Source organism: Anastrepha ludens, chromosome 5, assembly GCF_028408465.1.
Source record: "Anastrepha ludens isolate Willacy chromosome 5, idAnaLude1.1, whole genome shotgun sequence".
Classification (NCBI taxonomy): Eukaryota; Metazoa; Arthropoda; class Insecta; order Diptera; family Tephritidae; genus Anastrepha; species Anastrepha ludens.
Window position 1 is genome coordinate 86,934,237 of NC_071501.1, and position 14,242 is coordinate 86,948,478.

At 37.6% G+C, this 14,242-nt stretch overlaps 1 protein-coding gene across 1 annotated transcript; it reads left to right on the forward strand.

The window, feature by feature from the left end:
* Nucleotides 1-720: 720 nt before the first annotated feature.
* LOC128864006 (mucin-2) lies at nucleotides 721-9,402 on the forward strand. The gene is made up of 4 exons (XM_054103465.1): nucleotides 721-1,102; nucleotides 6,773-7,882; nucleotides 8,659-8,874; nucleotides 8,962-9,402. The coding sequence occupies exons 1-4, from the start codon at nucleotides 1,045-1,047 to the stop codon at nucleotides 9,171-9,173; spliced, it is 1,596 nt and encodes a 531-aa protein (XP_053959440.1). The 5' UTR covers nucleotides 721-1,044; the 3' UTR covers nucleotides 9,174-9,402.
* The last annotated feature ends 4,840 nt before the right edge of the window (nucleotides 9,403-14,242 follow it).

Genomic DNA, 14,242 nt, shown 5'->3' on the forward strand with positions numbered 1-14,242 from the left:
AATTTATTATAGGGTGGGCCTGTATCTAAGGCGTTATATTAATTATTTTTTTTTTTTTAACTTGTAAACTTTAAATATCTCGATTGCAAATCAAAACCCTAAACGAAACATACAATTTCTCTCTTGCAGATGATCTAAGCATTTTCTCACCACTTCCATATTCGCACATGCAAAAACAAAATCCCAAAAATAAGTCGTTTAAGGTTTGCCGGTTATTAGTTTATCAACTGATCGATTTTTTTTTAACAATATCAATTGCGTCATACACTCGTGTGTAACAGTGTACCGTTATGTTACATACACAACTTGTTTGCCAAACAACCCAAACTAAATATATAAAATTAAAATAAAAATGGAAATAAAAAATGTCATATTATTGGAAAACGTGTACAAAATATCCAGATGTGTATACAAATGTGCGTATGTATGTATGTATTTGGTATGCAGTGCATATACACGCACACACATGCATATAGATACCAATCACAACAGCAAAATTTGCAAGCCCCAAATCACACACTTACACGCACACTCAGCGACTTTCGCGCCTACCCAGTGATTTTTTGTTTTTTGTTTTCCTCTTTTGTCATTGACACCTGCTTGCATTGCCACCATTAGAACTGATAAGAGATATAGACCAGAGCGGCGTGGCCTAAGGGTGTGGACGATTTCTAACGGACCACTTTAATGCAGAGGCGATAAAAGCCAAGTAACACTCAACTTTCATGGTAGTCATAACGGCAAACTCTAACGAATTTAGTCTCAAAGGCAAAACGGTAGCGACAACAGAATCCGTAACGTCTCGCGCGCCTACGCTGCGAGTGAAATATAGAAATTAGAAAATTAATTCAACTCACTAAATACGGGAATTCACTTTTGATATACGTACATATATATGCTTGTATACTTCCAAAAACAAAAAACACAAAGAAACGAAAAAAAAAAAAACAAAAACAAAAGCCAAAAAAGCAGCTCTGTTCTAAGGATAATCAATCGATTTCAAAACCATAAAATATCGCTCGAGAAAGGAGAAAGAAATTCGAAATGAAGCTACTTACCCTGTTTTTACTGTTGGCAATCATTGCCGGCGCCACAATTGCAGGTGAGCGTAAAACACGAAATGTTAAAGTGAGAGTGTAAATGAAGTGTTTGGTGAAATGAAAGCAAGAAGATCTACGCATAAGTAAATTAATTCTAATTGATAATTAATTCAAATTAATAATGAATTCATAAAAAAAAAAATTATTTTTTAATTGCCATTAGTAAGGCATTTTAAAACTTTAGCATTTCTTACAAATTTCTGTGTCAAATTATTTTGAAACAAATTAAAGCCAACGAAGGAGTAAATTTAGTAATTTGCATGCAATGATGTGGATTAGCTTATTTCACTTCAGCGATTGGTGTCCTGAATCGACAGCAAGTAGAGACGACACTGGTCAAGATTTACAAGGTGGCGCAAAATTAATCATCCAATTTTGTTTCAATTAGCTTACTTTAGTTCAGCGATTACTATTAAAAAAATCAGAAAAAATCAAGGTCAAGATTTACAAGGAGGCGCAATATTAATCATCCACTTCTTTTTGAATTAGCTTATTTCACTTCAGCGATTGGTGTAAAAAATCAGAGAAAGCACGGGTCAAGATTTACAAGGAGGCGCAAAATTAATCATTCAACTCTGTTTGAATTAGCTTATTTCACTTCAGCGATTGCTGTAAAAAAATCAGAGAAAACACGGGTCGAGATTTACGAGGTGGCGCAAAATTAATCATCCGATTTTTTTTTAATTAATTTTTTACTAAAAAAAAATTATTTTAAGTGATGAAAGTCTTTGTTTCAGTCTTTACGCGCTCCATTGCTTTTCTTGTTGTATACTGCAGCTGCCTAGTGCACAAGTGACAAATATGATTGACGGACGACGCCGTATTTAGATATGATATATTCTAAAGGTCTTTAAGGGGAGATTCTAGTCCAAAGGCCAAAAAATCTGCGTAATTTCATGATTTTTTTTTTAGAGTACATACGTACGTATTTTTTTTTTTTTTTAAGTTTTGTGGCATTTATTTGTCTATATTTGAAAAAGTTTACCAAAAATTTTTAGAGTAAAAATAATACAAAATGGCAGCTCCAGCACTCACTCACAACACCAAAAAAATGTTAAAGTAGATGAAATTTGGGTGCCTAATGAATTGCCAATTTTTAAAAAACCCTTTAAAAAAAATGGGGACCCTTTGAAAAAAAAAACACCTTTTTTGCCTCTCTTTAACATTAAACAAAAAACGGCGGCCGCTATATGCTAATTCCAAACGTTAAATATTATCCGAACGTTAGGCAATTTTTCTTAAATGCGGCTCTGACTCGTTTATCGCCAAGAAATCTCCGAGAAAAATGCAAGCACTTTTATGCGCATTTTAAAACCAGGCTAAGCGTATTTATTCGCATCTTCTCTCCGAGCGTGACTACCCTCAAAAGTTAGTACCCTCAAGTATCAGTTTTCCAGCCGCCTCATCTTTTTCATAGTCGACCTCATTTCACATTTTCTTTGAGCGCAGCATATGTTGCACGAATGTTTCCAGTGGAAGAGGTTCTCGCTACTTTACTTATGTAGTTCTGCCATAAGTTCTATTACAAGTTAATATGTGAAAATGTGAAATTATAATACTTTTAAAATTTTCATTCCAAATGGTCGCCATTTACACAAAGCTTCAAACGATTAGGCCATCCAGCTATTTTAGCACGCACGGTTAGATTTTGACGTCGCTGCTCGAATCGAAAATTGCTTCAAACTCTACACAGGCCTTCAATTCTGACCCTACAGAATAGCCATATTTTTTCAACTGCAATTTCGGCAATGCCAGTCCTACGAAAACATATGGCCAATTTTTAAATTCAACATATCTTCATATCGAAAAGTATATGCGATTATTAAAGCGAGCGTCTATAAGGCAGAAATCGTTGTCATCTGGTAGGCTGACCTATTGCCGCTACCTTCTTGGGCAACAAGAAACAATAAAATTTTTTTTTTCGACAACATTGAGTCCATTTTTCTGCACTCGGGTTCGATTTTTATTTTCTTTAAATCGACCCGACCTCCGAAGAAATTTGAGTAGATCTTATGATGGCAAGGAGTCAAGGTGGTCGCTTCTTAACACATCAGTGCCAACGACCTCAAGCCTGATTCGAGTGACTCCCTGCAGGTGAATTCGATGGATGTTGGATGGTATTTGTTTCGTTCTTTGTCAAAAATACACGGACAAAGATGGCGTTATCATGGAGCAACATCCACGATTTTATTCCCCACAAATCCTTTATTTTTCGGCAAATTACTTCACTTTGCAGAAACGCGGCGCAAACCCCAATTAGTAACTAGAATGTACGAATGTAGTTGATTGATCAACTTTTCTTTCACTTGTTTGATGTTTTTCAGTTTAGAGACTTTATTTCTAAAGTTTTCGCACCATTGAATCAATTTTTAACGCAAAATTTTATACACATTTTTGCAAATGTCAAGCAGTGCAATACAATTTTGGTTGGAATGTGGCAACCTATCAAAAAAACTCAAATCAGTTAATTCATCTCGCTTGCGTTTTGATGTTGTGCCACAAATGTAGGGACATAAAAATTAATGCTGTCTTCGAACGGCAGATGGTTTTCCTACGTGGAGGCTTTTTATGAAAAAAGTACTCTCGGAGGTTTGCCTTTGCCTGCCGAGAGGCGACTGCTATTAAAAAAAAACCCTTTTTTGGTGATTCGCGCCCACAGCAGGTCTCGAGCCGGACACTACCGAATAGTAATTACAGACAAACGCTTTCGTCTAAAGCGCCTGCCGTAACATTAAATTGTTGAAAGGAAAAGGCAAACAATTCTTATTTTCAGTTAACAAATTTTTTATTATTGTATAAAAAAGTGAGAGAATAAGTATATTTAAATTTATTATAAAACTAATTTTTTCTTCCAAACTAGGTGGCAACGCCTTTTAAAAATATTATTGGATTGATTTAGGTACGCATATTTTTTTTACAATTAAAAATATATTTTTGTTATGAAGTTCCCAGAAAAATAGGGGGCAACGCTATTAAAGAACTTTTCTTTTCGAATAGATTTTTCTCTAATACTTAATAGATACTTTTTAATTAATTTACATCTATTTTATTATAAAATTATTATTTCTTCCAAATTAGGTGGCAACGCCTTTTAAAATATTATTGAATTGATTTAGGTTCGCATATTTTTTTTACAATTTAAAGTATATTTTTGTTATGAATTTACAAAAAAATAGGTGGCAACGCCAGTTCAAAATATTTTTTTATTAAAGCTTACCTAGACATCTATCATTTTATAGCTCCATATATCTTATTATTTTACTGAACTGTGTGATAAAAAGATAATTTTTATGGCAAAAATAACCATTTATCACACAGTTCAGTAAAATAATAAGATATATGTATGGATTAAGGTGGCAACACTATTAAAAAAATTTTATGTAATAGTTTCTTTTTTAGTAGTTTCTGTAGTACCAAATACTTTTTCCTGATACTTACGGCTATTTTTTAATACACTATTCCCAAAAAATAGGTGGCAACTTCAGTTAAATTTTGTTTTTTTTATTAGAGCTTACTTAGAGACCTCTCATTTGATAGCGATATATGTATTACTATTCTACTAAAATGCTCGATAAATTGCTCATTTTGCCATAAAAATAAGGTGGCAACGCTATCAAAAAAGATTGTGTTTAAAAGTTTTTCTGTAATACCGAATACTTTTTCCTAATACTTATGGCTATTTTTTAATACATTAATTTGATTATGAAATAAATTGTTTCTTTAAAATTGGGTGGCAACGCCTTTTAAAAACACTATTGGATTAATTTAGGTACATATAATATTTATTTTTACAAAAAATAATCTATTTTTGTAATCAATTTCGAAAAAAAAGGTGACAACGCCAGTTAAAAATATTTTTTTTATTAAAGCTTACTTATTTGATACATACTATCCTAATATTCAACGGATATGTGTGATAAATTCCTACTTTTGCCATAAAATTAAGGTGGCAACACTATTAAAAAAATATTTTTTTAATAGATTTTTCTCTCATACGTAATACTTTTTTCTAATATATTACTTTTTTTTTAATAAATTTATTTATTTTATAAATTTATGTTTATGTTGAGATAAATTCTTCATTCCTTGCCATGTTGGCAGTTGTGGTAATAAAATGGCACAGTCTTCGCGCTACGTGTAATTAGTCGTAAAAACAATCGCCACATCAACCAGCCGACCAACTGTAACATTCATATGTACATAAAAACATGCATATGTACTTAAGTATGTTCCCAAAAACAAATTTTTAGCACGCCATTGCGCATGCAAACAAACTTTTCTGTACTAACTAAGAAAAATTCTATTTTCTACAAAATACCAAGTTGCTCAAGATGTATGCATATATGCTTACTATATTTGTATATATGTATGTATGCACGCGTATGTTCACATGCCAATTATTGAATTTTCACAAATTGATAATTTTCCATATCTCCATTATTATCAGCCAATTGCGTACAAGCAATATTACAGACATAAACATTTAAATATTTAGACGTACAAGCCGTACACATGTTTCGCTCTGTGAGAATTTGATTTCAGTAAGTGCCGTATTTTAATTACTCACCAGTTTTGGGCGAACTAAATGAACGGCTATATGAAACTGTGGTTATTCCCCACTTCACATTTCACGAAACATACTCGCTGAAATAAATAATGTCTATGTGTAGCCATGCGCATGAAACAGTGAAATTAGGAATCTTCTTGGCAACATCAGATCTGTTCATGAAGCAAATTATTACAAATTACCAAGTTTTGGTGTCCCTGTATACCAAAACTTGCAAAGGAGGGGAAAGAGAGAAAGCAAACTGGCATTTCATTTTGAGAGAAAGTTGCAAGTTTGTTTTTGTTTTTTGCGAGTGAGAAAAGCAGCTGATCGCAAAGTAAAAATAAACACGAATCAAGATTTGCGAATTGAGCCAAAGTTCTAAATAAAAATAAAAATTGTGATTAAAATAGAGAATGAAGCGCAATTTTTGTCGTGATAAGGGCAGCGTTCACAAGTGCGATTCAAGCATTGTCGAAGAATCTCGCTGTGATGCGGCCAGTGGTGAGGTACACGCCCACTGTAATGATGGAAAATGCAATACTCTATGACAAATTCCGAACTTACTGTAGTGAACATCTCAGGGTCTGATGATATTCTCACTTTATCACTTTTATTACATTACCCAGGTTGCGTTAATATCAGCCTTTGCCTTTAGAGAGCAACAACCGACCAACCAGCCGGAGAAAGGCTCGAACATTCCAGCTGCATGCTCCTTAATCGTAGTCCTTAAAAGGTCCTAAAACGTATATTTTTTGACTACTCCCAGGTGAATGTCAGTCAAACGCTTATCCCATTTGCGCGGATTTCTGCAAATAGAATATAGGTAGAATAGAATAGAGTAGTTTACACTTACGCCGAATACATGTCCAATAATAATAAATGCATATCTTGGCATACATTTTGGCGAAAGTGCAAATAACGTTTTGAAGCATCAACGACAAACGAAGAATGCAAAAACAAGAGAAAAACATGCCTACATCAAATGGAACTCATTTGGAGCTTATTATCCAACAAACAATGTTATGTCAAAAAACATGAATGTTTTCATATTTGTATCTTGCAGCACAGATTTTAGATTCTTTTTTAAATAAATATTAATGTTTCATTTAATTTCTCCTCACAGAAGACACTACAACAACAGAGAGTACAGGCGCATCTACTACTGGTGAAACAACAGTTAGCACAACTGCATCTCCAGCTGACGACACAACAGTTAGCACAATTTCTCCTCCTGCTGGTGTTACAATAGTCAGCACAACTGCATCGCCTGGTGGCGACACAACAGTCAGCACAACTGCTTCGCCTGGTGACGACACAACAGATAGTACAACTGCATCTCCTGCTGACGACACAACAGTTAGTACAATTTCTCCTCCTGCTGGTGATACAACAGTTAGCACAACTGCTTCGCCTGGTGATGACACAACAGTTAGTACAATTTCTCCTCCTGCTGGTGATACAACAGTCAGCGCAACTGATTCGCCTGGTGATGACACAACAGTTAGCACAATTTCTCCTCCTGCTGGTGATACAACAGTTAGCACAACTGATTCTCCTGGTGATGACACAACAGTTAGTACAATTTCTCCTCCTGCTGGTGATACAACAGTCAGCGCAACTGATTCGCCTGGTGATGACACAACAGTTAGTACAATTTCTCCTCCTGCTGGTGATACAACAGTCAGCGCAACTGATTCGCCTGGTAATGACACAACAGTTAGCACAATTTCTCCTCCTGCTGGTGATACAACAGTTAGCACAACTGCTTCTCCTGGTGATGACACAACAGTTAGTACAATTTCTCCTCCTGCTGGTGATACAACAATCAGCGCAACTGATTCGCCTGGTGATGACACAACAGTTAGTACAATTTCTCCTCCTGCTGGTGATACAACAGTCAGCGCAACTGATTCGCCTGGTGATGACACAACAGTTAGTACAATTTCTCCTCCTGCTGGTGATACAACAGTCAGCGCAACTGATTCGCCTGGTGATGACACAACAGTTAGCACAATTTCTCCTCCTGCTGATGATACAACAGTCAGCACAACTGTTTCGCCTACTGACGACACAACAGTTAGCACGACTTTTTCTCCTGCTGATCATACAACAGTTATCGAAACTACAACTATTAAAGACGACACTACAGGTAGCTCCTCAAACACGGACTCAACTTCCAGTTCCAAGTCAACTGATGCTACAAGTACACCTTCTCCTACAACCACACCTCCCGGTAAGTAAATGCTTATTTCGTTATCTTCATTTATAAGTAACAGGTTTCTTTGGCCTTTTCATTCCTGTATCATATTTTCAGATAGAATCTATAGTCAATAGTTATTTGATTTCTTCCCATATCATAATGGATTTCTTTTCCCCAAAACTAATATAATCCTTATCCTCTGTTATATGCCTCTAATTTACCAACAAATTGTTAGTTTAGACTATTTTCGAAACGTATTTCGTTGTTCTGGTAGTAGAGATTTATTGTTCTAATTGGAACTTTGTCCTGCTTAGCTTGTGGAGGCTTCGTTTTTGGACTTATTTGATTAGAAAGGAGCAAGATTAAAACACTCATAGCCGGTGGTGGTACTTCAATTTAAATGAAAGTAGGCTTTATCACACACAACATTGTCTCAGAATTTTTTATGCAAATGGTAATCGTTAGGCTTAAGCCCTTGCATGATTTGAATTTGAAGGGGTAAAGTCTAAGATCCTTCCCCAATATTTCATGCACAATAGTTTTTGGAAGTTCGATGGAAAAACTTTAAATTTGAAACTCAATTCTGCCACCCGACACCCTGTACTTTTCATATATAGAGTAGTAAGTTTGGTCATGGCCATTACACTGTATAGATTTTGTTTTCTTGTGTTTTCGAGTTGCACTTCGAGCGTTAAACAACAAAATTCTATTCAAAAACGTGTCATCTGCAATAATTTTGATGTACTTCTCCAGCATGAAAAAGCAACTTTAACAAAAATGCGTTAATTTTTGTCTCATTTCCAATATAGCGAATAAGCTTCTATGCTATACATGTGAGGGAGATGATTGTAATGAAAAAAGTATAATTAACTGCCCAGATGATGGACGCACATACGCAATTGAGGAAATAAGGAGAATTCTGCCGGAGAGTGCATCAGCTACTCTACTTCGCAATTACCGCTCAATTTTTCGACTTGACGAGGCAGATGTAAAGGGGTATGCGTGCTATAGTGTACAGGTTCAAGGTGAGTTTTTCGTATAATTATTATATTTACTGATAAATATGTGTATGTAATATGTCATATTTTTTTATTCTTTCCTTCAATTCCCAGATAATGATGAAAAGAAATTGAAACTCGGTTGCATTGCTATTCCTTATGGCCTAAGCGCATGCGAAGCGGTGCGGAATGAACTAGGAAATAGCACAGAAGCGAGCAGTGACGAGTGTGTGGCGTGCCAGACAGATTTATGCAACGGTTGTGGCTTGTCACAATTATCGTTGGTGGCACTTGTGTGCGTAATATTGACAAAGCTTTTTATTTAAGTTATAACCCAAGAAATTATTTTATTTATTTGAACTTAAATATAACATAATTTTTGTACATATATGTTCAGGGACCGTAGTAGTTACATACATATAAGAATTATAGTAAAAAAAAACAAATTAATTTAATTCTCACACTGTTACTTTTATTTTATCAGCAACACATAACGCTTATCTTGCAAGCTGTATTAATTGTTCGCAATATAACAGTTACATCCCATACCTTACGGTATAATGAATTTTATTTCTCCTTCAATAGCATAGACCAACAATTTTGCAAAAATGTTACTCAACACGAACAAACGCTTATAATTATGGAAGAGGATATTTCCCAGGCTAACTTTGCCGAAGGTAGTGCTAGTGCAGAGAGTCGATTAATTTTTTTAATATTTAATTTAATTTAAAAATTTATTTTTTTTTTAATTTTTTTGGCAGAAAATGCAATTAATTTATCGAAAATATCACATATAAAATGACTTCAAATAAAAGCTCCATTCTCAGACTTTCTGCACTAGAATTTAATAAGAATTTTTTTTAGTGTAAATGATTATTTTTAACCCGTGTTCAAAACAGCTTTGATGAAAGAAAGTCTAAAATGGCAATTATAGGGTTAAAATGTTCCATGAAGATTTGAAGTAGACAATTTTAAGGGGTATATCCCCAAAGATTTAAAACTCATACGTGTTAAAATAAGCGCATAAGAAAGCTTAGGTATAAAAAATTTGTCAAACTTTCTCCTTTGAGTCTAACGGATTCTGTTCGATTGCGCAGCTCAAGCGAGCAGCGAAACAAGCACAAGCAGCGCAGTCAACGTTTTAACTCAGCTGATCCGCTCTCACCTGCTTAAATATGCTTATGTATGTTTATATACATACATATTTTAACTTACTCTGCAAAGCAGGAGAAACAAAGGGGGCATTTTGATATATAATATGTAGATACATACCCTATGAAAAGTACCGGGAATGTTTAATTTAAACGAACCGCGCACGTGGGAACCGGTCCGTATATATTTTTTTTGTTTTTGGTTTTTTGTTATGTTGGTAGGACTATAAGACACACATCTGTCGCTTTTTAGCGCCATCGGATTATTAGTGCCTGCCTGGCCGGCCGGAAATGTGGGCAAACAATTCTTGGATTTTGCATGATGATAACGCGCCATCGCACCGAGCCCAAATTGTGCTGGATTATTTAACTAAACACCAAGTAAATACCATCGTATAAGCACCGAATTCACCTGATATGTCCCCGTGCGACTTATTTTTATTTCCCAAGTTGAAGTTACCACTTCGTGGAAGGAGATTTCAGTCGATAGAGAAGATCAAAGAGAATGCGACGAAGGTGCTGAAGGTCATACCTTCGTCTTCCTACCAGGGGTGCATGGAGGACTGGGTTAAACGCTGGCACATGTGTGTTGCTTCGGACGGATCATATTTTGAAGGAGATAAAATAAATTGCCTGAAATTTAACTCTGTTTTGTTTTATTTAAACAATCCCGCTACTTTCTTATCATAGGGTATGTGCGTAATATTCATTGCTGTTGCACTCTGCTCGCCTTTCGCCCCTCCACTCTTCGCTTTTCCATTTCATAGTTTTATTCATGCGTTTTTTCATCGCCAATTGGACAGCACGCGCTAACTCGAACCCGCCAGAGGGTGTTTCATCAACAAATAAATTTTTAAATTATTAAACAATTTTGGTATTTTTATTTTTTTGCAATATTAAGCTCCCAATGGTCTCGGGGACTGCGCAGATCCCATTTATATAATACTTAAATTGTTCAAAATGATAACACCATTCGATTATGTTTTATGTGTGTCTTCGTTCTTTCACGTGTGTATTGGACAACTCAATACAAATAACTCAAAAGTTTTTATATCTAAATGGAGCTCGGTACACCTATAAGCTTCGATATAGAGGAGGCTGATAATACAATAAAAATGAACGAAATTTAGTCATATAACGGTAAATTTTGAAAATGCTACAAATGTGAGTTCCAATAACTAACTACGAGAGAAAACTTTTAACCTGAAATTTGGCCGTTGTGAGTGACCAGATAAAAACGATAGGAAACGAAATTTAAATAAAATAACAAAGGTGTAAGATATCTAATTAGTTTATTGCTTATTAGAAGCTGCATAATTAAAATGGCTACCTCGACCATTCGCTGGTAATCTTTCAAGCGGTCGATTCAACTTTTGATAACCCGATAAAGCTGCGGTTAACTTGCTAGCATAGACTAAAGACTTGATGTATCCCAAGAAAAAATAATCGATGGCAATCAATTCGCGTGATCACGGCGGTCAGTTGGTAAGCGCTTGCCGTCAGATGATCCAGTAGCCAAATTTTTCCTTCATAACTTCGAACGGCTCGACGTTTGTGTGATATTTATGCTCTCCACTTGTCATGGATAAGAAGAGTGGAAAGCAGGGAGAGTGGTTCCACTACTGAAATCTGGGAAACCTGCCAACCAAGGGGAATCTTATCGGCCGATAACTCTCCTTTCCCCAGTAGCGAAGAGAGTTGAAGCCCTCCTACTCCCACTCATCAGGAAACACTCTTCTCTCCCTTGAGAGAAATCCTAATCCCAATGGTCCCAGGTGCTTCAGCATCAGTGTGTTCAGACCGTCTGGGCCAATGGCTTTGGATGATTTCGATTTGTTGATGTCCCCCTGAACCTCATCACTGGAGAAAGTAAATGGCGCACTGTCGTTCGTCAGTTTGTGCAGCCGTCTGGTGGCATGACGCTTGGTTCTGTTGGCCGGAGGATGCAGTGTGAAAAGTCAGCTAAAATGCTTGCGCATTTCTTCAGGTCCGACGAAGTACAACCGTTGAAGGTGATTGCCACCTTGTCGTTGTGGTTCGTAGGGTTCATCAGGGATCTAACGGAGGACCAGAGCTTACGCACACCAGTAGTGAAATTGCAGTTCTTCAGATGCTCAACCTATTTGGCCCGTTTGTGTTGATCTACCAGTTGCCGGATCTCCAAATTGAGATCCTTTATGCGGGGATCCCCGAGATCGACCTAACGTAGGTGGTCGCGCTCGCTTGCTAAAGTGGCTACTTCCGCTGGGAAATTAGGACGTGTGTCCTTGAACCTTCCAGCGGGATGAAGCGGGCCGTAGCAGCTGTGAGCACTTTGCGGAATGCGCGTTCGCCTGCGCGCACATCAGTGGGGATGGAAAAAATGTGTCATCGGTGAATTCTGCGAAGCCGGTCAAATTAGCTTTGTTAAAGTTAATATAGGACCGTTGGTTCGCGGAAACAAAGTCGGCAGGTCTCTCAATCGAGACGATAATGGGCAAGTGGTCTGATGCAAGTGATAGCAGAGGTAATACTATTTGTCAGACCAGCGCAAGCTATTGTTATGTCAGGTGAGCTGCTGCAATATCCCACTACCCTGGTGGGGCGTCGTCGTTCACAGTGCTATGGTAAATGTCGAATCATCTATCTGCTCTGCCAATAGTTGTCCCCAGCGATCGTTTAGCAGGCTTGAATGCCAAAGATCGTGATGCGCATTGAAGTCACCTACAACCAATCGAGTTTCACCTCTGATGAGCGCACCTATGTGGGGTGATATCCTGCCAGGCAGCAGGTGACAGGGGGTATGTATATATTAAAGATTTCGAGCTCGGCATCGCCTGACCGGACAGCTATACCTTGACATTCTAAGGTGCTGTACCTGCGGTTGATGCCTTCATCGATGAGACGATACTGCACTGTATGGTGGACTCTGAACGCTAGGCCAACACCGTTGTCTCGCTCGCGATCATGTCTGTGCACGTTATAGCATCCCTGGTGATCAGAGAAGAGCTAGCGTGCAGCTTGGTTTCCTGAACCGCAGCTATTGGGATACCGTGTCGGCTCATAAAGTCAACTATCTGCAACCTTACTCGTAAGTCCGTTGTAGTTGAATTGAAGAAGCTTAAAGCTTCTTGGTAATGCTGTTGCAACACGAGGGGTGAGGGATGCGTGTGGTTGCCTGCGTTCGACCTACAGTTGTTGTTGCGGCCTGATGGTGGTGGGCGGCCGTACCACCGGGGGCGGTTGCGGGTGCAGAGCCCTGCAGCAGAGGGCAACCTAATCAGTTGTCCATTCACATGCGGTGCTCAGGCCGGAACATCTCCGAAAGTGGCACTAGCCATTACAAAAATTGCATTTGACTGATGCCAGCTTCCGAGGAATTCTAGTTTGACACGCTTTGTCCCTGCACTGGGGTTGGAGCAGGAGGGAAGGGGACGGGCTGTGTGGGAGGAGTTGTGTTGCTCCGATAGGCTCCTTACCGTGGAGGTATGAGTTGTGAGGGTGATTGGTATAGCCAGCCTATCGGAAAGGGAATGCTTTTGCGTTGGTCTGCAACATTGGGGTCGATTATCAATTAGAGGCTATAGTTGCGTTTTTGCGATAATTAGTTTTGGGTAGAAGGTTGTCGGCCTCGACACCCTAGTCCGTTTCTGGACAGTGTTCACCTTGCTTTACTAAGGGAACAATACTCTCCACTGGGATTTCCCATGCTATGATGGCCTACCCAGTCTCGAGTAAAGGTTAACAGCACCAAAAACGTAAAGGAAAAGCAAGGAGAATGATAGGTAAGAAGCATCATTTCGTAGGATCAGCTATCAAGTTGCACCTCACTACCCTTTCGTGGTACCGATACTGACCGCTACAGCTACTATATTTTATTCACTTTGCTCTAATCTCTGTCTGGTTGATGGCTTAAATTCCAAAAGGATGTGCTTATGCCCGAATTTTGCCTCGGGACGAAATTCGCGTGGCTTACTTACAACCGAGACGGAATTCGGCTAATATTTTTTAATAATTTCCAAGCATGAAACAATGCAACATGAAATGGCACTGGATATCTTAGCACCTGGATGCCACTGGGAACTCTGACAGCCGCTCAAATATAATATAACAGTCGCAAAAACTTAGCATTATTACTTGGTATCCCTTAACATATAGCCATTGGGTATAAAAAAATCGATTTTATTCAAAATATTTTTCTTTTTTAAATTTTATCAGTATAACAGTGCAATTTCCAACGTACATAGTACTCCCTGTGTTAGGTA

Bases quoted from the DNA above. Each gene is read 5' to 3' on its own strand.
- LOC128864006 (XM_054103465.1), top strand. From the start codon at position 1,045: ATGAAGCTACTTACCCTGTTTTTACTGTTGGCAATCATTGCCGGCGCC. The intron at 1,103-6,772 runs GTGAGCGTAAAA...TTCTCCTCACAG, and splicing joins TGCCGGCGCCACAATTGCAG to AAGACACTACAACAACAGAG. The intron at 7,883-8,658 runs GTAAGTAAATGC...TTTCCAATATAG, and splicing joins TCCTACAACCACACCTCCCG to CGAATAAGCTTCTATGCTAT.